At 39.2% G+C, this 24,156-nt stretch overlaps 1 protein-coding gene across 2 annotated transcripts in view; it reads left to right on the top strand.

Moving 5' to 3' along the window:
• LOC122796555 (palmitoyltransferase ZDHHC11-like) overlaps window positions 1–24,156 on the top strand; it is a 1,296,289-nt gene that overhangs the window by 998,882 nt on the left and 273,251 nt on the right. For both annotated transcript variants that reach the window (XM_044065129.1, XM_044065131.1), the window contains exon 8: window positions 20,897–20,958. In XM_044065129.1, the coding sequence (XP_043921064.1) occupies window positions 20,897–20,958 (62 nt within the window). The remainder of the gene's footprint in view (window positions 1–20,896; window positions 20,959–24,156) is intronic.

Genomic DNA, 24,156 nt, shown 5'->3' with positions numbered 1-24,156 from the left:
CTGCCGAATTATTCCTTCCACAATCTGGGGATTGAGGGTTGGGAGCATCGGCCCGTGGTATGGTGCCAAGTTTCTCCTCTGTGCTGATGGCTGTGTCCATATCGATTTTGCTTAAGGCTCCACCCGTGGGGTCGGGTCCATAGGAGCGGGTTGTGACCCCAGTCCCTAGGGTTGTCTTTCTCAGTTCTGGGCTCCCATCCCTCTTCGGGTGGGCCTGCCTTCCGCGCAATGGAGAGGGCTGTTGCTTCTGGTAGCACTCCTATGATGTTGGATATCCAATTTTCGCCCCCTGAGCTGCAGCTGTCACAGACCACCCCCCCGAGACACCAGGCAGAAAAGCCACAGGACACCCCTGTTCAGGGTACCCAAGCTTCCCAGTCCTCCTCAGAGAACCCCACTGAGGAGCCCCCTCGAAAGAAGACATGCAAGAGGAAGCACGTGGACTCACCTGAGGAGTCCTTAATGGAAGACATGGATTATGATGATGCTGAAGGGTCCCCAAGGTCACATCCTGATGATGTCTCCTTCAGAGACATCCTGGAAATGTTAAAACAGAGAGGTGACTGGAAGCCCTCCAACCCTTCGTCTGAGTAGTCCGTGTTCCTGCAGGCTTTTCATGCCCGGCCATCTACCTCTTGGGTGACCCCGCCTGCCACTGAACTCATCCAGCTCATCGTGCAGCACGCATGGAAGAACCTTGATTCCATTGAAGCAATCTCCCAGAGACAAAATTCTGTCCTCTCCTGCTGAGAATCCACACTGGTCCAAAGGGTTACCAGTTGATGCTATGTTGGTGGTGGTGGCCACGAAAAAGGACTTGGCTGAGGAAAGTCCCGCTGTTCACCCGCCCAATAGGGAGTCTCGGGTGGTGGACACACTTGAGAAGTGTGTTTTTGCATCGAGGACCTTTGCTATTCAGTCCCTGAATTATTTGGCACATTTTACGAGGCTCCAGAGGGACTTGATCTCCAAACTGTCTGGGGCACTCTCAGGACAGTTGTCTGGTGAGGTCAGGGACAAAGTGGCATTGCAGTTAGCAACCCTGAAATCAATATCCAAATCATCCATGAGGTTGCTCTCACATGTAACTGAAGGGGTGGCTAGAGCAGCGGGTTCAGGCATTGTTATGAGACGCCATGCCTGGAGCACATCTGTGACCATGCAGATCCCTTCAAGTCTTCCTTTCTGAATGCTCCCATCAAAGCTTCATCCCTCTTTGGCTCCAAAATGAAGGACATGCTAGCCAGGCATGAGCAAGATGGAAGAACCCTGTCTGCCATAGGCCTACGATTTTCCAACCCTCAACATGCCTTCTCCAGGAATCATAGGGGTGGGAAAATGTGGCATAAGAAATCTCAGGGTCCATTCCATGCCACACATGGTGATGATACTCCCAGAGGCAGAGGGGATAACGTCCTCACAACCAAGGCTCCACAGACTCCTTTTCTGGACAGCCTTATCAGCACTCCTGAGGGGCGGCCCTATTGCTTACCTCTGTAAGCAGTTGGGGATAATTTGTCTCTGCACCAAGCTGCCTGGCACTCCATCACCACCGATCGTTGGGTGCAGAAAATTATCACCAGAGGTTACACCATCCCCCGTTCTTGTCAACCAAATTTTCCAAGAAAACTTCCCGATGTGCTACCCAGTCAAAGGGAAGCAGCAGCTTCAGAAATTTTAAAGCTGTCTGCAAAAAAGTCATCCAACCAGTCCCACCAGACCAGAGCAGATCCGAAGTTTACTCAAGATTCTTTTTGGTGCCAAAAAAGACAGGGGACTGGAGACCCATTTTGGATCTCAGCAGCTTAAACAAGTCTGTCACCCAAACCAAATTCCATATGGTCACAGTTAAGTCCAGCCTTCCCTTATTAAGAGAAGGCGATTAGATGTGCTTTGTAGATCTCCAGGACGCGTATTACCACATCAAGATGGACAAAAACTCCAGGAGTCTGCTTCGCTTCCGGCTAGGAGCCAGTCATTACCAATTCCATGCCCTGCCGTTTGGTCTGTCTACAGCCCCCAGAGTGTTCATGAAATGCATGGCAGTGGTAACAGCTCACTTGAGACTAAAAGGATTCCATGTGTTTCATTATCTCGATGGCTGGCTCCTTACCACCCCCACCAAGCATCTTCTAAGTAAGTAACTGCCCTACAACATACTCTCTCTCTGGCAAAATTGTTGGGAATAACAGTACATTGACTGAAATCAAACCTTATCCCTACACTACAAATAGAGTACATTGGAACAGTGTTCAATACTCAGCCCTGTCTGGTATCACTCCCTCTTCACACACTCCACCGATTGAGGCTTCAAATCTGAGCGATTTTTTTCTCAAACATTAGTCCCTGCAAGACAGGTTCTCCAAGCTCTGGATTCTATGGCTGCATCAATCACAATAGTGCCCCTAACAAAGCTACATTTGCGAGTTTTGCAATGGCTTCTTCTGTGTCAGTGGTTCCCAACTGACATCCCCTGGATTACAAGATTCCAATAACCAACTCTTGCAAGCAGGACCTGCTTTGGTGGATTGAGGCCAGATGAAGATCTTTGGAGCCGACCTTTTCAACCATCCCAGCCCACAGCCATTGTGACCATGGATGCTTCCCTGATTGGGGGGGCATTTTCAGGGAAAGACTGTCCAAGGCACATGGTCCAGCTCGGAGGCCTACCTGCATACCAGTATCCTAGAACTGAGGGCCATGCTGTTAGCGTTGCAGGCATTCCATGCAATTCTCCCCTGTGGAATAATTGCAGTCCAATCAGACAATATGTCAGTGGTCTGGTACATCAACAAGCAGGGAAGAACCAAGTCCTACCACCTTTGTCGAGAAGCCATGAGAATCTGGCAGTGGGCAATAGCTTCCAACCACTTTCTGATAGCTCCCAGGGAGGTCCAACGTTATTGCAGACAAATTGAGCAGATGCATTCTCATGCACTACGAGTGGTCTCTCAACCCCAAGGTGGCGTCTGTAATCTGCAGCCTTGCTGTGATCTTTTTGCCTCCCCATCAAACACCAAGTGCAGCAGCTACTTCGCCCTACTTCCCCCAGAGGGGGAGTCACCGAGGGATGCAGTGATCCACGATTGGCCCACAGGACTTCTTTACACCTATCCACCCATTCCTCTGATCCCAGAATTCTAAAGCTCTTCGGTTGAGATGCAAGGTGATTCTTATAGCCCCATTCTGTCCTCGACAAGTTTGGTTCCCCTTTCTTTGGCCTCACTTAGTATCCCCACCGTGGATTCTGGACCCTCTACCATATCTGATCACTCACCCCCAAGAGCTGAGTTACCTGAACCTTTCCACTCTTAAGCTAACAGCTTGGTTTCTCCACTTCCGCTAGTCACCAGACAGGCTAACCTATCCTCACCTGTTCGAGACATCATTCTGGCCTCTCACAAACCATCCACCGGAAGACTATATCAGGATAAATGGAAAAGGTTTTCCATTTGGTCCAAGGATAACATGCTAGACGCATATTCGGCTCCAGTTGCTGCAGTACTTCAATATTTGGCTGAGTTTTTTGATAACTGAGCTTCTGCCTCTACTATTCATGTACATCTAGCAGCAATTTCCAATGTCCACATTGGTATAGATGGTACCCCTCTTATTTCGTTATGCCTTTGCAAGGTTTTCCTCAGAGACCTCATCTCAGGCCACCTCTTAGACAGCCCGTAGTGCCATGGAACCTCACTTTAGTCCTCCAGTCTTTGACTCAAAGCCCTTTGAGCCTGCGGCTAAGTGTGACCTAAAGTTTTTGTCTTGGAAATCTTTGTTCCTCATAGCCATTACCTCTGCCAGAAGAGCCTCGGAGCTGCAGGCATTGTGTATCAAGAAGCCCTACCTGGTCTTTCACAAAGACAGAGTGTCACTTCAAATGAACCCATCCTTTCTGCCCAAAGTGGTTTCTGAATTCTCTATTAACCAGTCCATTGATCTACCTGTGTTCTTTCTGAATTTTGCCAATAGAGGAGAGTATTGCCTTCACAGATTAGACGTATATAGACAATTAAGGTTTTACCTAGACAGGACCAAACCTCTCCGTAAATCTGAACAGCTTTTCATCTCCTTCTCGGGACCCAAAATGGGAAAGGCTGTTAAGGTTACATTATCAAAATGGCTAAGGGACTGCATACATGTCACTTATTCCCTCCATAATGAATCCATGCCAAAAGTTAAAGCCCACTTCTCTAGATCTATGACAACGTCTAAAGCATTCCATTCCAGGGCATCCATGAATAACATCTGCACAGCAGCTACTTGAGCTAAGCCTGACCTTTGTCAGTCATTACAAATTGGACCTGGTCTCCAGGGATAGAGCTGACTTCGGCTCAGTGGTACTCAGTAATGTTCTTCCATAAGGGTCGCCAATAGACCTCAAGGTAGCTTGGGATTCTGTCCCATCAGTGATGAATGAAAGAAGATGAACAACGTCAGATAAAGAAGTTATGTCTTACCATAATGTTCGATCTGTGTAGTTCATTTTCTTTAATTCATCACTTCCCACCCTCCATCCCCCTCCAAAGGCTCCTGGGGGATGATTTGGGTCTGAGTGGTGCACTAGGGTACTTGCATAGAAGTGACCTTGGCTTTACTTCCTTTCTTAGCAAACTCGATCTGAGGTAACGGGGAAAAGGGCATTCTGGGTAGAAACTTAGCTCAAGAGTTTTTTGGGCTGGTGGGAGCTTGCTAATCAGCCGACTTGGTTCCAAGGGCTCAGAACTAAACCCCATCAGTAATGAATGAAAGAAGATGAACAACATAGATGGAACGTTATGGTAAGACTTAACTTCTTTTTTCTGGTTGCTTGAGAGTTGCTATTAAAAATAGGCCTAATACTGTACCCTATAGTATTTGTTTGGTTTGACTTGTTCTCGGGTTGGAGAGAAAGGGAAAGGGGGGGGGGCGACAAAGTGCAACACATGAAAATTGTACTGTATTTTTTTTTATATTTTCTTTTTATTTTTTTGCCGGTTGTTTGAGAGTGCTGGTTGCTTGCATTCTGGTTAACTGAGTTTACTGTATCTGCTGCAAATTTAGAAATTCTGTTATAGCAATTTTCAACTTTTGATTTTTCTGATTCCTGGAGGATAGTATGGATGGGAGTGCCGTAATGAAGCGTGAGGCAGAGATGAGTAGTGGCAAGTGTAGTTTTACTTGCGTTGGTGAGAAAGTTTTTGGTTCTGTAAAGCATCTCTAGTTTTTTTATTCAGTTTTGTATATGCAGGTTGAACTTAATATTATCATCCACTATCATTCCTAATAATTTGCTATGAGAAATTACTTCAGTGGTTGTATTATCAAGAGAGAAGATTTAAATTTTTTTTTTTTTTTTTTTTTTTTTTTATGAGAAAAGGATTTGGGGAAAAAGTAGCAGTTAATTTCTTTTTTTATTTAACAATTTTTTTTCAGCATGAGCTATGAGTTACAAAGCCATGTTCAGTGACTATTGAAGCTTTTTTGGTAGTTGTTAAACAAGGAGCATCTTTATTGAATTATCACTTATGGCATAGGTAATCATAGATTTGTATAAATGAAAACAAACCACATTAGCATATTTTCAGTTGCAAGCATTATACATCACATATAATGTTCTTTACCATCATTGTCCATCTAACCTTACATTAAGTTTTTTGGCAACTACCAACATTAAACTCAGCAAATCTTTTACTCTATCTAGGCAATTCCAAATCTGTATCACAGCTCAGAAAAACATTTCCTTACACAAATTTGCTCAACCAGTATTTGTGGCAGAGCAGTCTGCAGGAAATGTTAGAAGTCTGCCAACTCATTACACTTCCAAAGAATATGCACCCAGCTACCTCTTTCATCATACCTCCAACATTTGCAATCTACCCGAGGAAAAAATCTTTGGAGTCTTCTTGGGGTATAAAAATACCTATCCTTCCAAGCAAAGATCCTAAACCCTTTAGACTTTGTTGCATATTTTTGAGCCATACATATATCTCCAGTTGTTTCTTTGCAAATTGCTTAACCCAACCTCTCTCACCAATCCTTTCTAACCTACTTTGACTGATTCCTATAGTTATCATGCAGTATTTTATATGCCCTACTAATTAACAGTAGCTGCTCTAGATTCTACTAAAAACTCTACCAGTGCTCACTTTTCTCCAGTAAATTTCAGCCCCCTTTTGTTTATTCTCTGTATCCCGAATTGCAGTCATCCCTACTGGCAGAATCTCCTTTCTCTGCTGCTGTGTTGGCTTAGGTCTTAGAATGCTTTATGCTACCTTATGAATATAATAATCTGTATGGTTATTGTTGTTCTCAAAGATCTGCATCCAAAATACCAGTCTCTCCTTATTCTTTGAGCTTCCCCTCAGTTTTCTCACCATCTTTTTCCTTTGAAATTATAGCTTTTTGCTTCTGATATGCAGGAGTGGCCTTAGGTCAACTGGTGCCCTAGGCAAAAAGGCTCCACGGCACCCTCACCACAACACCTGGTGCCCCCATCCTGTTCTACCTACATTAAATAAATACTGGAAAGGAGCCCCCCTGCTAGAGCAGTGCCCTAGGCGGCCACCTAGTTGGCCTATGCCTAAGGCCTACTATGGTGATATGTAAAGGAACCTTAACTGCTCTGAAATACCCCATTCAAATCAAGTAATCCCAAACCACCTTGTTCTATTGGAAGGATTAACTTATCCCAATTGACGCTTGCCTTCTTATCCTCCCAGATAAAAATCATTCAACTCATTATTAGTTGCTATCCACAACTTCTCTTGTGGTTGCTAATAATATGCCTGACCTTTGTAAAAAAGTAAAGGGACTAAAACATTTTCACTGCTTGTATTTTGCTATCCATATCCATAAAAGAGCTTCCAGTTTCTCTGTTTGTATTTTCTTTTGTTTAGTCTCTTCCCACATATCCTTTGCTGCCATAACAGCCTACTTTTTAATCCATACTCCTAAGTACTTCATTTTGTCATACCCCATAACCAATTCATGTGTGGGTACATAGTTTAGAGCTACAGTCTTTGTTTTATTTTCATTAATTGTGTATCCCAAAAAGACCTGAAACTGTCTCAGAATGTTCCATAGCAGTGAAATATGCTTTTCTGGTTTTATCAGAACAAAATAGTATTTTCTGCAAATGCAGCAAATTTTTCTTGATTACCATATCAATTATATTCTTGAATTTCCAAGTCCCTTATATTTTATTTTGCCAGTGATTTTAAATGTAATGCAAATAACATAGGGGAAAGAGGACACTCCTGCCTGTTTCATCTGTTCAAACTGAACTTATCAGAGAGGAAACCCCCTACTTCAATTTTCACCTCCAATCCCTGATATGTCCTCCTAACTAACCTTATTATTGTATCAGGGAGTACAAATGCTTCCATTGTCCTACTCGTAAAATCCTAGCCTACTCTGTCGAATTCATTATCTGCATCAAGACCCACAAACAGCCAGTGGTATTGTCTTACATTCTGCTTCTCTCTGGATCATCAGTGTTCTATTAATGTTGTCAAGTGTTTGCCTCCCCTCCACATTGATCCATATCTATCAATTTATGTATCACCTTTGCCATTTTTTTAGACATTATAGACATACACATTTTTGAAGTTGGTTAATTTGGAATCTGCAGCACGTCCAGACAGAATGGAATATGGGATGTATAAAAATATGACAATAATGCAAAAAATGTTTTGTAGAGGTACTGAATGAATGGTTAAGTAAAGGATTTCAACACATTTTCTAATTAGTCGCGGTGGTGCAGCGGTAGCATTGTCGCTTCACAGCAAGAGGTTCTCCCATTCGATTCTCGGCTGGAACGCCTTCTGTGTGGAGTCTGCATGTCCTCCCCGCAGTTGAGTAGCATTCGAAAGACATGCGTGAATGGGCGTGCCTTTGTTGAAGGTTGAGCGTCGAGCTGGCACCTAGGCACCTTAAAAATCTACTGCCGATCATTAGCAGACCGGAGTTCCGCTGTGGCGACCCCTAACCGGGAAAAGCCGAAAGAAAAACAACAACAACAATATATTTTCTAATTCCTCCACCACCTTTTTCTTTCTAATTCCTCATTATCTTTTTCTGTAAGAGTATCTACTTTCCATTTAATAATGGTTTGTATCCTCTGTCCTTTAAAAGATACTCTAATATCTTTTTCTATTATTTCCATAATTTTATCTTGTGTGTCATATTATCTGAAGTATCCTGTATTTCTTTCATAGCAGTATTATTTTCTTTAATACATTTGCTCAAATATAGAGCAATTTCTTTTTTCCTTGCAAAACGGATCCTTGCTTATACAGCAATTTCTTTATTTTCATCTTATTCAAATTATACAATTGCTGCTCTTTAATAAAGAAGCTGTCATTGTGGTTTTCTAAACTGTCATTGGTGTCCTTTCTTAACTTTTTGTATTCTATTTTTTTCTCCCTTCCTTTTACTTTTTTCCCATCTTGTATAACATGTTTTATATTTCTGTTTAAAACGCAACCACAGTTCTGACCAGTTCATATAAAAATCTCTCATTTCCAATCCAAATGATCTTGCCATAAATGTATTAATTCACTTTTTCCTTTATCATTGCATTTTACTTCTTTAATTTTTTTATTCCTTTTCCTATTCCTGTGTATTCAGTATTTCTTTTTAACACAATCCAAATTGCTGTATGGTTTGAGAAACCTGTCATCGAAACACCTTTTTGTACAATTAACCCTGCTGAAATTAAGAACTAGTCTCCGTTTTATTTTCCTCTCTACTATACATCCATGTACTATTCTTCCAAACATGTAATTGGCCATATTTTATGATAGTTATCACTTTTTCACCATCCTACACTTTCTTTTTCTGCAATCTTATATTACACTTGAAATCTCCAACTGCAGTTATTTCCATATTTGTAGCCACATATTGGTTTATATTTTTAAACATATCTTCTCTTTCTCTTTTTGTTACATATGCATAAATTGCTATAATTCTCAAAATCTGATCTTTCCATCTTATATCAAGAGTTGTTATTCAACCCATTATAACAAATGCGGTATCTAATATTTCCATCATCTCATTGTATAAAATGACTATTCCTGTGTGTTTCCATTTCTAAGTTCCAAATTACTGTTTTTTCCCACTACACTTCAAGTTGTAATCTCTCTTCCTCTATTAGAAATCTAGCATCTTCCAGTATTATAATATTACACTTCTGATTTCTACACCCCTCAGAAACACGCATTCTTTTTATTAAATTCTTTATACCATTAATATTTACAGATAAGATTTTACACAAAATAGTGTCTTTATAATAATATACTTATGGTTCCCTTTCTTTTTTTGTTAATGAGTCCTCCTATAATTTTCCTTTTCCCCTCTCAAACTATTTTAGCAACAGAATTTTTTTTGTTTAAATTCCATCTCATATCTTCAGTCTCACTAGGTCCTGTGTTTTCTTCCTCTCTTTTTATGTTAAGTCCTTCACATCTTTTTTTTATTGTAATTTTTGTTTCTTTCTAGAATATTTGTTTCTTCCCATTCTGTTTACAAATATACTATTTCTGTTTCTATGTCTATAAACTCTTTCTCTTGGCTCTACATTTCTAATGTTTCTACTTCAATTGCCTTTTCTCCACATTCCACCCCTAAATGTCCTGTTTTGTTACATTTACAACATTTTAATTCACAGTTTCTCATATCATGTCCTATCATTCCACATAAAAAAATATATATTTTTTCACAGTTGATGGTCAGTTTTTCCACATTAAAAAACATGTTTTAGGTTACCGCCAATATCTCACCATGCCTTTATTTTCTTCTACATTTATAATGCTTGGGATATGCTCAGTACTTTCATTTTCAATTTTAAAAACATCACATTCCCATGCCCCCCCCCCGGTCCACAATCCTCTGTTACCTACTTTTATAGTAGGTAATACATCTTTACATAAATTCAGTGAATATCTTTTTGAAGTCTCTTTTTCTGCTTCATTTCTAAATTGTAAATGAACTTTTTTCTTTGTCTGTAAAATAACGTCTTAAATTCGAAGGTGAACAGGCTTTCTTTGACTCATTCCCGTAAGACTATTCCATTATTTGTCCGGTCTCAAAAATAATGTCACAATATATCACTTTTTTGATATGTATAAAAACTCTTACTTCATTGGCTTTAACTTCCAAGGGTGTAATTACTTCATCCCATATCTTATATCTGTCTAATTCACTATCTTCTTTCTTTTCAATTTGAACAGTAAAAGCTCTTTTCTTTTTTGTATTTTTTTCTTTCTTTTCTTCTTATCCCTTTTCAGTTCTGGCCTTCATCATCTCTGCTTATTATTGTTTTGTTAGGATCATACACTTCTACTTGCTGAGCATCGTCTTTCTGTTTCTTCTGCATTAAATCTCCCCACAAAATGTCTTTACCACTCTCAGGTTTACTTACATTAAATAAATCCATGAGCAAGTCATCCCTCAGCCCTCCCGACTGGAGGTTTGTAACAACATATTCCTGTGCTGTAGCTTCTTCAATAAAGAGATTTTCCTGACAAATCTCCTCCGACTCCATTGAAAACACTACAGCTTTAACTTTTCCATCAGTACAGCTTTTTTTGAGAAAGCTTGACCACCTCCTCATCATTATTGCAACTTCCCTCTCCTTCTCACACAGGCTTCCCTGCCTGTAACTCATCACTCTGCACCTCTGACATAAACAGAATTTACATCCACTGATTTTGAGGATTCACTTCTCTCTGTAATGCTGTCTTCACTAACTGTAAACACTCCATTTCCCCTCTCTGATTCTCTGAGCCACCTCCACGCTTGGACCGAAAGCAGGAAGTGTAACTGCAAAAAGCATCCCCATATGTGAAATGAGTAGAGGAATTTCCCCAGTCCTCTGGATGGATTTCCCCTAGTAGTATAAATACCACCTTGAGTTTCCCCTGAAATGAAACCCCTAGCCTAGTAGGACTAACCTGGTCAACAAAGGATAAATCAATCAATAAATAATTTTTTTTGTGAAAGTAAAGAGTTGGCAGATTTTAAAAACCTCATATGAGTACTTTGTCCAAAGTGTTGTGGGAGGAAATGACTGTAACTGAGGAAATTTCTTTTGAGTGGGGGTATAGGAACTGAATTTCCTAGACGTAGTAAGGCACTACTAAGTTTAATACTGTTGACTGCCAAAAAAGTAATTACTAGAAAATGGAACTGAAAGTCTAAACAAACCGAATATGAAGTACTGTATAGGAGATTAAAGAATTTCAGGCAGGGGCAGCACGTCCTATCGAACTGCCGGACTGCAGCCCTCCCACTTAAGAAAATTACAAAAAAAATCTGTGAAACATAAGATCCCAGACTGCCTTACCAGCAGTCCTGATATGGATACAGAGGTACCCAGCAATCCTTGCTGTGAGGTACCAGGATTCTGTGCGGTGACGACCGCACAGAATAGAGGAGGTCCGGACTGCATCAGCCGCAGTCAGGACCAATGAAGAGGACTGAGCTGCTCTCGCGGGACATTTTCAGTGCGCGGGCTTGCTTGCTGTTCGGTCGCTGGAGAGCTGTGTGTTTCCCGCAGATCTGTGGCTTGCTGTTTGGTCAGGTAGGTGAAGGGCTGTGTGTTGGTCGGTCGCTGGGCTAGGTAAGTGAAGGGCTGTGTGTTGGTCGGTCGCTGGGCTAGGTAAGTGAAGGGCTGTGTGTTGGTCGGTCGCTGGGCTAGGTAAGTGAAGGGCTGTGTGTTGGTCGGTCGCTGGGCTAGGTAAGTGAAGGGCTGTGTGTTGGTCGGTCGCTGGGCTAGGTAAGTGAAGGGCTGTGTGTTGGTCGGTCGCTGGGCTAGGTGTGTGTGTGTGTATACCTGATTTATGTATGTATTGTGGCTGCAATGCCTCTCAGTGAGTGATTGGTGACACAAAGAACAATATACAGAACAGCAAAATGGTTAAAGAAGCATTGTTTGGGAAGCAACGGTTGTAATAACTGGACTTACACTCAGCTGCATTGTTCAGATCACTCATTTATTTTTATATCATCCCAACAATAATGCAATAAATACTATATGCAGGATTTATTCCTGTAAAACAACAGCTTCCTCTTTAAGTCCTTTGAGTTTACTCTGCATAAATCTTCCAACAGCCATTTCTTGTTTAACACTGAGAAATTGGAGATTAATTTCTGGGGAAAAAAGCCAAATATTAATCATGAAACTGCAAACAAAAAATGTACAAACATTTTGCCATCTGACTGGACCAAACTCAACTTTTCCTTTCAAGTATATTTACTGTTTGCAAGTGTGATATTTTAGGGCTGCTGATAATATCTGAAAACTACATATCACAAGGGCTATATCAGCATTTCTAAAAGGTGTCTTCCAGCCAAAAGTTCTGTAGTTATTGTTGCTGACACACCCGCTCTAATATAGGCAGTCTGCAACTATTAGTAAATAACATGTGCTACTAAACTCACCTAGCCACATGCAGAAAATGTCATTGCATTACCCTGTTAAGAATCATCATATTTTCATTGCACTTGCAAAGCATGTATTTCATTTGTCTGTTTTTATACTGGCAGACAGACAGATGCACTCACTCTCTCACACACACACTAGATGTATGGATGTTAATCATTTTGTTGACTCTGAAATGTGACTGGGTCCTCTGTTCATTGAAAGTTAAGCATTTCACATGAATGTAACATTGATTGCGTGCAGGTATGTTAAGTGCCGGTTTGGAAAACTAATGTAGAAATTGTTTGATATTATGAAAGTTTAGCCATTAGGGAATGGGGTGTTTGTGTGAGAGAGGTGGATTAGGGCTAGGGTAGGGTTAAGTGAGGCCATATTTGTAGTGTGTGTGTGTGTGTGTGTGTGTGTGTGTCTGTGTGTGTAAAATGCCCCAGTTACTATATACTGGTGGCTAGAGAGAGCAAATGGTGGTGGGTAGAGATACTCAGGCTTGAACCCTGTACCTTGTATGCAGGTGTTAAGGACCTGAATTCCCTACCCACTTCCATTTGTAAAAAAATTGCAGATTTTGCCTCATATGTGATCTGATCTGTTCCTCATAACATCTGTGGTTTCTAAATATTGCAATGCTTGATATTTGATAGTACAGTGGTAGCATTGTTGCCTCACAGCTGCAGGTTCTCAAGTTTGATTCTTGGCTGGGGTGCCTTCTGTGTGGGGTCTGCATCTTCTCCCTGTGTTTGTGTGAGTTTGCTTTCGTGTCCTCCCATGTTACAAAGACATATCTGCATTATTTCTTCCTGGGCCTCTGCTGAAAATTGTTTTTTTATTCCAAGTCAGATTGTCCTGATTAACAAATGTTAAATAAAATTGACAGGCATTTAAATTTCAGACTTCAGGTTTCTGAATGTTTAATTCCTTGCATATTTGATGGTGCAGTGGTAGCATTGTTGCCTTGCAGCAATAGGTTTTCTGGTTCAATTCTTGGCTGGGGTTCCTTCTTTATGGAGTCTGCATCTCATCCCTGTGTTTGTGTGGATTTGCTCTGATGTCCTGCCATTTTACAAAGACATGTGTCTGCAGTATTTCTCCCTGGGCCTCTGCTGAAAATTGTTTTTGTTCCGTCAGAAGTAAAATTGACATGGAATTTCAGACTTCATGTTCTTCAGAAAATGCATAGTAACATGATCTTTTACACAATCTTTTATTCTAGCAATTTTCTAAGATGAATATTTGAAATTTGTCCTTATTTTTGGGACTGTATTACCCCATTATTGGCTTTGTCCAGTTTTGTGCTAAGGTTGACAGTTATGGCAAGAACTGAATTCACTGAATATGTTTGAGGGCTGTATTCCTTCATTACTGGGTTTGTCCAGGGGTTTTGTGCTAAGAGGTTGATGGTTATGGTGAGAACTGAATTCATTAAATGATAGCCATTTAAGTTTCAGTCTTCCTCTCTTTCACAAAGCAGCCGATTTGGCGTAGTGGTATGTTGCTCTGACTGTTTTGCACAGGGACCTTGGCAGTAAAATGTATGGTGGTAACACAGCATTTTATTCTAGCAACTTTACAAGATTATACAAGCAATGTATGTGTCCCTGTTTTTTGGCCTTTTGACCCCCTCAATAAATTTGGCTTTTTCCATATTTCTTGTGCTGCTAAGTTGAGATGCAGTTGAGTATTGAGTAGATTTTACAAGGAGCTGAAAGCTGCAGGGGAAGAGAAGTTTAGTGCTGCTTATGCTAAGTCAACTTACATTGTTAATAGCACAACAGGTTGTGTACTTGCTTTTGATGCAGAAGGTTGTTGGTTCTACTCCCACAAGGGGTGAATGCTGCTGTACTGAAAGTTAAGATACTAACTATGAGCCTGTTATCAGTTTGCCATCCATTTCCTATTGCAATATTACTAGCTTATCATTTTTAATGTAATATTGGCAATTTATTCCTCAGGGGCATCAGACACTTTATTTTTCGATGAAACCATGAAATATAAAGGTGTTTGCTAGCAGCAACCTCTTCATTAGTTACAGATTTATTTAATGTGGAATTTTTAATGACTTTTTTACTTCAGAGATTGTGCATATTTACTGATAATGGTGGACTGTAGAATTGTGCATATTTACTGATAATGGTGGACTGTAGAAGTTTGAGTAGACTTTTATGATGGAAATGTTCTGAATTGGGAAGTTTTGTCATTATTGGTGCATGCGTTTTGTTTCATTGTTTACTGGAAAATGTTCAAAGCAGTAGGAAGGTGTATCAAAGAGCACATGTATGTTTGTCTATTATTTGAAAACAGCCCAGAATTAATCTTCATCTGCCACTGGCAAAATGTATTTTCTTTGAATGTGGGTTTCAATGCTGTTTCAACGAATGTGAGTTTCAAGGGTAGAGAAGTTTTAATGCTAAGTTTGTTTAGCATATGTCTTAGTATTTGTGCTGCAAAATGCAAAATAAAACTTTCAAATGAAGTCCAAATCATCATAGAAGTAAATCAGTATGCACATTAGTGTTTATGGTAAATGGAGTGAAATAGCCAAGTAATGGATCATTGGAATGGCTGCAGGTGGAGGCTCCATTCGACCATGATTTTTTGAGGGGGAAGGGCGGCAAACTTAGACAGCCCCAGCTGAACTATACCTCCCAACTGTCCAGATTTTCAAAGAATTAATAGATTTTTGCTTCTTATTTTTGGTTTGTTCCTTATAAAATTTGTGGTTTTCTGGCAAATCATTTAGGAATTAAGTCACTAAATAATGACACACTGAGTTTCAGATTTCATAACCTTCAGAAAAATGGGTGCTAAAGTAAGACCTGTTTTTCTATCAACTGTCTCAGTTTATACAAGAGCAATTTTTAGTACTGTTTATATGTTCCCCCAATATATTTGGCCTTGTCCAGATTTATTGCATTAACAGGTTGAGAGGTACATGCAAATAAATTGCTTTATCAAATTAGGCATAGCCAAACCTCTCAACTGTCCCCGATTTAGGCTCAAAATGTTGCTCTTCCCCCTAATAATCCCTCTTCAAAATAGCAATTTTGGAAGTAAACATGGAGGGTTTACAATTAAGAAATAACTGTAATAATCAGAGTTATAGATTACTTTTATTTCAGAAATGCATGTAGATTCTTTTATTTTGTCAGCTGCTCAAGTTAGCAGTACTAATATTAAAGTAACCCTTCTTTGACAGGTCCCCAGCTGTATTGTGTGGCTATTTTATATTTTTACATCACATTTTTGGTCCGTTTTTGATACAATTGTGTTTTTTTGTGGCAAATTAGTGACAAATCATTAAAGACTGAAGTTAGAAAATAATGACAGACATCTGAGTTTCAGATTTCATACCATTCAGAAAATTCATACTAATACAAGACCTATTCTATTATCTTTCTAAGTTTATAAGAGCAATATTTAAAAGTGTCCTTATTTTTGGGCCTTTGTCCCACTTCTATGTATGGCTTTGTCCAGATTTCTTGCTCGGAGATTGAGAGGTATAACAAATGTGTCAGGGCCATCACAGTCAGCCAGAGACATTTCAAATTGTGACATATTTGTTGCACCCCACTCCCCCATGTAGTGACTCTGGATATGTCGAAGCAAGGCAAGGAGTAGTTATGCAGTGTAAATGTGCAGAGTATCCCCCCCCCCCCCCATCCAAGGTAGACACAAGTACTAGAGTGGCTTTTCATCTGTCCTTGATTTTTGCAGAATGGTCTGGTTTCTGTCATATTTTATGTACAGTTGATTTATGTTTATTACTCAAAGTGCCTGTTGCTCTGTGTTTAAGTAGCAATACTTTAATGACCATCAGGTAAGCTTGGCTGAGATCGTAAGATGCAAGTAAGCTTTAATAAACATACTGTTAAATAATTGCCAACATTGAAAGCCTTTCTGTTGTTGCCATGTAGAGAATACATTAACTAGATAATGTATAAGCCTTGGTATTGAAATGCATATGACAGGATTTGTAATAAAGGACAGGAATACATTATTTTAAGAAGCTCATTACACTTGGAGACTTCAGTCATCTCTGCAGGCTTTACCCGTAAACTAAACAGAATGCCAATCGTGTGGTCCATAACCTGTACAGTAATCCTTTTAAGCAATGTATCTTGAGCTTATTTCTTGTTTGCTTTTCATTTTTTACTTTGATCATGTTTTCCCCATGAAACAAGTAGATAGTTGTCAGGCAGCAGGTCTTATTTTGGGTAAGAAACATTGTTACAAGTAGGGGCATCAGAGATTTCTACTTTCAGCATGTTACTTGGTACTGTAATAAAGCTGAATATAAATTATAATTAGAACTGCAGTGCAAGAAGTGGTTTGAGTTGAGTGCTGCTTGTTTTTCTTGATTTTGACTGGCATTCCATTAATGTATTTAAAAAGTAATTTATTTTTCATGCCTCACAACCTTTCTGTTACCATCTAGATATTATGTAAGCTGTCATGCAGCCAATGCATTGAAATATTTTTATTCTTCTACATTTCATTTTGTCTTGATTGGACTCTCATAATGACAGTTTGTTGCCCAGGGCAGTGTATTTGGTTAGTTTTTGTGGTTTTGAGCATAGCTCCTCCCCTTTCTAGTTGGTCACACCCCTTCCCATTGACCCCACCCATTCAGCTGTCTCCTGCAGCCCCCCTTTGATTTTAAGTCACCAGCCGCCACTGATTTCAGGTGGGTTCATGAGAACAAAAGGACTGAAAGACACGGCAATAAATTAAATTTGTGGGAATAATAAATACAGAACAATATTCAGGAGGATGAGCAAACTTTAAGGGATGTAGGAATTGAGCAGTTTATGTAATGTTGCAATGAATGATAATTGTTAAAGAAGAATTTATAATGCATGAAAATATTAAGCAATGTTTACAATGATTTGTTTTCTTTTCTGTTAATGTATGTATAACCTTGTCATTGTTCAAAATATGTGAATTTAATAAACATGTTTAAAAAAAATCCAAAGTTGCCAGTTATAGTAGAAATGAAATATAAAACATAGTTTATTTAGTTAAAAGATTGTATTACAGGAATAGGTAAATATGTTTTGCTGAGTTGTAATAGAATTAAGGGTATTTGCAGAGAAACATCAAATACAGATTGGCTCTGTGGCATACAGAGATAACGTTGCCATTATAAACCACAGCTTAAATTCAAATAGCAGCTTGGGTACTGGAAGAAGCAGGCAGGGAATTATTGGTGTGAACAGTTTACATTAGCTCCCCTGTCCTGGTTGAGAGACATGCTGCTCCCATTCAGACACCCTGCTAACTTGCAGTGCAGGGTTTCATGTTACCAGTGGCTGCAAGACCAGCGAACATGAGCTTGGTGATCCCAGGTCAGTTACATTTATCATCTTAGATGTATTTGTGAACATGTGGATGGAGAAGGGAGGGCATGTGCTACTAATGGACAGATGCAGCTCTTAAATGCTTTTTCCATGTATGGGTCTCATCAAATTATCTATGGTTTGATTCCAGTTATTCTCATTAAAGGTAGTATATACTTATCGTCCATGGGATGGGTAAAGTCAATCTGTAACCTAATAGGATAGGTTATTTTGAGCACAAAAAGGGAAATTGGCTAGGGTTAAAATGGTTGGCAAGGTCAGCTAGCTAGTACTTACCTATAAACTTAGAGTTTTACAGTCACGGCATTGATGCAAGTGCATAAGTCAACTACCATTCATGTAGGCCCTCATTGGTGGAGTGTTGGCAAGGGCACAGAAATCACCATAGCTGCTTTTGAAAGATATGAAATGAAACAGAGTAATCTGAAGAAATCTGCAGATGTAAAATAGTGTTTTATTGGACTGGGATGCAAAACAAGTTCATGTTATCAAAATAATGTAAATTATAAAATAGGAATATAAAGTAAGTATCTATGAATTAGTAATGCCACCCTTAATCGTTTTGGTGAGTGCAGTGCAATCTGTAACATCTACCAGCGCCATCAATAAACACAGACATATTGAACCTCATTTGAGTATCTGCAGTGGTAATTATGAAACTAATCAAGTGTTGAAGGGTTACAACTCCTAGCCAGCTGCAATTCCTTGTAACAGAGGCAAGTGTACAATCAGCTGAGCTACTGACACTAAATGAAATTTTAAAACTGCATCAAAGTTCTATGCTTAAAAAGCAAACAACACAACGTTACATGCATGTATATTGTAAAAGCCAATAATAAGTTTTTTTGTTCTAAATATAGTCATAGACTGTATTAGGAGAGTGCTGATAAAGTAAGTAAGTGAAGTGTTACATTTAGTTTTATTACCTGACCGTACTAGTCTCTGCATCATCTTTCTTATGTCTTGGGGAATGAACATCATCCCTCAGGTACTGATATTATGAGACATTTTTCCTAAAACATATTTGAGTCTGTAGTGAACTGACATCTTTACTGCTGAATTCAGTAGTCAGTCATAACAAGTCAGTATCAGCTCATAACAAGACATTCTTAGGCTCTGATATTTCTCATCAGCTTTTTTTGTAGTGATCTACCATTTAAATCTAATGAGCCCCTTCAAGCAAATAGACTCACATTTGTGGGGACAAGCCCCCCTCACCTGCATGTTCGGGGCTTCGCCCCTGGTACCCACTAATCTAATATAGCTAACAGTGAGGTCTTAAAACCACAGGGTAATTTATCATACCAATCCCATTCTTTGAAGTTGGCTCATCTGGATCGTGGCTTACCATAAAGTAAAGATAGTCAAGTAAACAAATAGCCTTCCTTGGCATATCTATTATTCTTTGCTATTAGTCATTTGTATTTCATTTTGGTATTATAGTCATCCAGAGATCAGTGGCAGACTCTCTAGTCTTTGTCATCAGATCTGAGGCCATATATTACAGACATTTAGATTAAACCAAGTTTTAAGCTGTTAACTGCTTACCATTTGTTGGCAAATTAGATCACATGGCTGGAACAGCAGCTCACCAGGCCTGAGGAACTCAAACATAAATATGACCTAGGAATGCCTAACTGATGCTTCTTTGTGGGATGAATTCAGCTTACACTTCAAAAAGAGCCTTTCCTGTACACCTGGGGAAATCAGGCATGTGGAGTCTCATTTACTATATTTGGCAGGTCAGATACATTCATAGAACTCCACCAAGGTTGCATCTTGTCTGTCATCATGTTTTTGTTATCCATGGAAAGGATAGTAATCCACAATACAGGGTCTGACTTGTATCCATTTTGGAAAGTTGAGGGGTGTCAGGATTGTCATTTGCAGATAAAGTCCTTTAGGTTTAAGTGACTGTACTCTTCAGTGTGTACTGGATGGATTCACTGCTGAGTGTGAAGCAAGTTGAATGAAAATCAGCACCTCCAGATAAGATGTCATGTTTCTCTCACAAAATGGAGTGCATTACTCTTTCAAGGTGAGTGGAGAAGTAACTACCTCAAGTAGAGGAGTTTAACTATCTAGGGAACTTGTTTACCAATGAGGATCAAGGTGAATGAGAGATTGAGTAGTGGCATAGTATAGCAATAGAAGCATTGCACACATTTTACCAGTCCATGGTGAGGAAATGAGAGCCGAGTCACAGTACAAAACACTAAGTTGACCAGTCAGTCTGAGTTCCCATCCTCATTTATATCCATGAGGTCTGGATTCTGACCAAGAATACGAGATTTCCGATACAGTCTACAGAAATAAGGTTCCTTTACTGGATAGCTGAACTGACTGTCCATGAAAGAATTTGGGGATGAGCATTCTGGGAAGACCTTTTTGCACAGCCACTGCTTCAGTGTGTCAAGAGGAGGTAGATGAGATGGTTTGAGACCACTATAAGGATATTCTCTGGCATTGCCACAGGAAGGCATCACAGTCACCACCCTCATGGAGGAGTCTGCAGTCAGACCCAGAAATTGATGTAGAGATTGTCATTCAGCTTGTGTGGTTAAGCCAGGAGATTCCCACTGGAGGAAGTACAAATGTTTGTTCGGGATAAGGAAATCTGATCTAGCCTGCTCAATTTACTATCTATGAAATTTACCATGAAAAGGGCTTTAGAAAATGGTGCTGACAACTATGATGAACTTTTAAGGCTTTTTTTTTTTTTTTTTTTTTTTTTTTTGTATTCGTTATTTGGGTGTTTTTTTTAGAGTTGGCAGTGGAACTTGCCAGCATAATAACACAAAAGAATAGAAAAACTGGATGCTGAAATTTATTTATTTCTATGAGCCTTTTAGCGCTAGATTTAAAAAGCAAACATAGTAATGGCTTGTACTTTTCTTTTCATGATTCCCGTGTTGCATTATATTTTATCAATATCTGAGTTTTGTTGCATTATAAGCAACTAGCAGTAGTTGTAGTATCATACATTTCTGCTTATTTATGTTATGTATTCTTAGAAAGTTGTGATACGTGCCATTTATCTGAATGTGCACTTGGAATCATGCAAAATATGACATTATTTTTATTAAAATTTTAACTAGCATTTTTTTTTTTTTGCCAGACTCTAACAGCAGCAGCAGGTCTACAGACAGAGACTGAAGCATTATCTTCTACAAGGAGCAGGTAGGATGACTTGAAGTTTACTTTCTATAATTAAGTTGACAGTGCCTTTTATAAGTCTTCCAACACATTGACTCTACCAATCCAAAACCATCTCTGAAGGTAATGTCTGTGTACAGAATCAGATGGATTTTTCTGTTTTCAGCATTGTGAGGCAGACATTTTATTAATGTACTATTTTCTTATTTTTGTTTAACAACCAAGCAGAAGTAATAGCTCATTTTCTTGAAAAAGAATTTGCCTTGTTTGTAACATCAAAGGGGGAAAAAAAGAAAGAAAAACTTGCACTAAACAAAATGAAGGTGGTCAGTAAACAAGAATCAAAGTGTATTCTTTCAGTGAGTTTTCAGCTCTCAAACAGTCTGTGCTGCATAGGAAATAATCTGTCTAAATATAACAGACGTGAGTGCTTTTGGGCAGGATGGGAAGCTGAGCAGTGTGTATCCCCCCTAGAAAAAAGCATGTGAAACACAAAAGCTTGGCTAAAAATTTGGTAGTTGAGAAGAATAATGGGGTTTATGAAGATTAGGTAAATGTCCCTGAAAAGATGAAAATGTTAAGAGGAGTCACATATTCAAGACATTTAAGTAACCACAGAGAGAGACAGCTAAACCATTTAAGGTGGAAGGAGATGACATGGGCTCCTTGAGGTGACTAGAAAGAAAACTGGACAAGAGGCATACTGATACACTGAAAATATTAGGATTATTGGATGAATATGTAAAAGCAAACACCAAGAGACTTAACCAAATGTTGGAAGCTCTGAGTGCTCAGTCAGATGTAATTGCATCTCTCTAGGCAAATGGGGTGGAATTCAAGGGAAAGTTGACAAAATGGGAGGTTTAGCAGGAAGAGGTTAATGGTAAACTGATAGATCTGGGAGATCAAGCCTGAATGGCAAATTTGAGGTTTAATTTGATTCCAAAAAAAGCTGCAGGAAATGACTTCAGGCACTTTATGCACTAGCAGCTGAGTGTGTGGATAATGATGCCATGAACAGAAATCCACATATGTAGGACTTATAGAAACTACTTACCGGTGACACAGAGAATGAAGTAGCCAAGGCCTATTATAGCCAAGCTGCAGAGCTATCCTCAGAAGGAGCAATTACTGACCTCATTCTGACAAGGCTGGTGCACACACACATGAAATAGTGTTGCAATATACATTTGTAGAATTTAAGCAATCATAGTACTACTGCAGGAGAGGGTAAAGGGAGCTTCAAATGTTTATAAAGAAAAGCAAGCTGCAAGGAAGGATATCATGCAGAAATGAAGGGACAGAGGAAGGGAGATTAGTCATACTAGTGACTAGGGGGCCTCCTTGGTAGTGGAAGAATTGAAAGATCAAATAGGGAGACACATAGTCTTATAGGGGGACTGGTTAGGGAAAAATAACATTAGCTTGTATTCCCATGCCTTCAAAATAAAAAAAGGAGAAATAAAACATTTGATACTGGAATTTCAGCAGGGCATTTGGATTTTACTCTTTGACAAATATGGCAGCCTGTGTGACATGTCAGGTGGTCCTAGAAGGATGAACTTACAAAGGGAAGGAAAGGTACCCAAGTATATACTTTAGAGTATTTGGAGTAGGCAATGTAGTAGGAGAACAAGGCGGGCAGGAATGCACATGTTATTCACCCAGATACAGTAGTTTGGCTTGTCCAGAGAAGAGTATAGGTAATGCAGCAACATAAACACCCAATAACAGGTGTAGAAATACACAATATTGTTCTTTCAGATCATGCTCCGGTATCATTCATTGTGCTCTTCCCAGATGAGACGAACTTTTAAACATATTTATTAAAGGAGCTGGCATTTAATAAGGGCTGGCTAGTACACACAATGGAGATTCTGTTTAGGCCACGTAGAAAGATGTCAACATAAATGACTGAAGGAGAGGGTTAAAATGAAGGAACAACAAATGTGGGAAAGAAATGAGCAGAGGTATGCAAAGACCTGAAGAAAATTAAACACCGCTCAAAAGAAGAAAGAGGAAGAGGGGGTAGCAGGGACACCATATTTGGTGGAAGAGAAAAAAAACTTGGAGCATTTAACTAAAATGAATGTGAGTCAAAATGTCATGTTTAGACAGCTCCTTTTTGACAATAATCCTTGGGCCCAGAAAATACTGGATAGAAGGGTATAGCAAGTAAAAGTTAAAAAAAAAAAAAAAAAAAGCATTTACAAACTAAGACACCTTGACACTAGGAAGCTAAGTAGGAACCCAAAGAAAATGCTAGAGATTTTCAAGAACTTTTAAGGAATGTGTTGTATGTGGCTATGGAGATATCAGAGCAAAACACCCAAATGATGATTTTTTTTTTTTGAGAGAAATAAGAATTCAAAGTCTTGAATAAGGGGAACAGCAGGACCTGATTAAAAAGCTACACAGAGAAGAAATCTAAAGAGTGCTTTAAAAAAAGCATTGAGTACCTATAGAGGTTTGGATGGTAGGGGAGCTGAGCTCCTATGGATATGGGTAAGGTTATTTAATATAATTTTTGAAGTGGGGCTAATCCCAGCCTCATGGAAAAAGGTGATACCAGTCGTGATATGAAACAAGGATAAAGATCCTGTAGACCCAACCTGATAAAGACCAATATCAATCCTGAACTATGACTACAAGTTGTTTGTCTATTATAATGAGTAGGATGACCCTCTTCATACCAAAATATGTTAACAAAGACCAGTGTGAGTTGATGGAAGGAAGACACACTTTTGATAAGATTAACTCATTCACTGCAATAAAGCCCTGGAGATTTGTACTCTAATTTCCAATGACTGCATCCTTTGCTTTTGACAAAATCAAGTTATGTCCTCACATTTCAAACAAATATTCATATCTCTGGAGACATGAGGGTTACTAAAGAGATGTAAGTGGCAAACTGTTCAGAACAAACACATTTTTACAGTGATTCTAGGTCTTAAACTAGATATGTAATTCATAATAACCACAGTGAAGATTAACATTGTCATATTTTATAAACAGCTTACAATATTTCAGTAACAGCTGAGGCCTCATATGTATGATCAGTAGTATTTTATTTGTCCACATGTGAGCTTTCATGTCAGGCTTTACTCTTCTGTCTATGTTACTTGGTTATTAGGATATTTGGAAAATATGAAATTCATGTCAATATAAATAGGGTATGAATAACAATTAATATCTCTTTAGCAGCTCTTGAGAGAGGCCAGA

Source organism: Protopterus annectens, chromosome 3.part0 (genome assembly GCF_019279795.1).
Source record: "Protopterus annectens isolate FY-2018-M chromosome 3.part0, PAN1.0, whole genome shotgun sequence".
NCBI lineage: Eukaryota > Metazoa > Chordata > Ceratodontiformes > Protopteridae > Protopterus > Protopterus annectens.
Note: the sequence above shows the minus strand (reverse complement) of the source record. Positions and strands in the feature narration are given on the sequence as shown.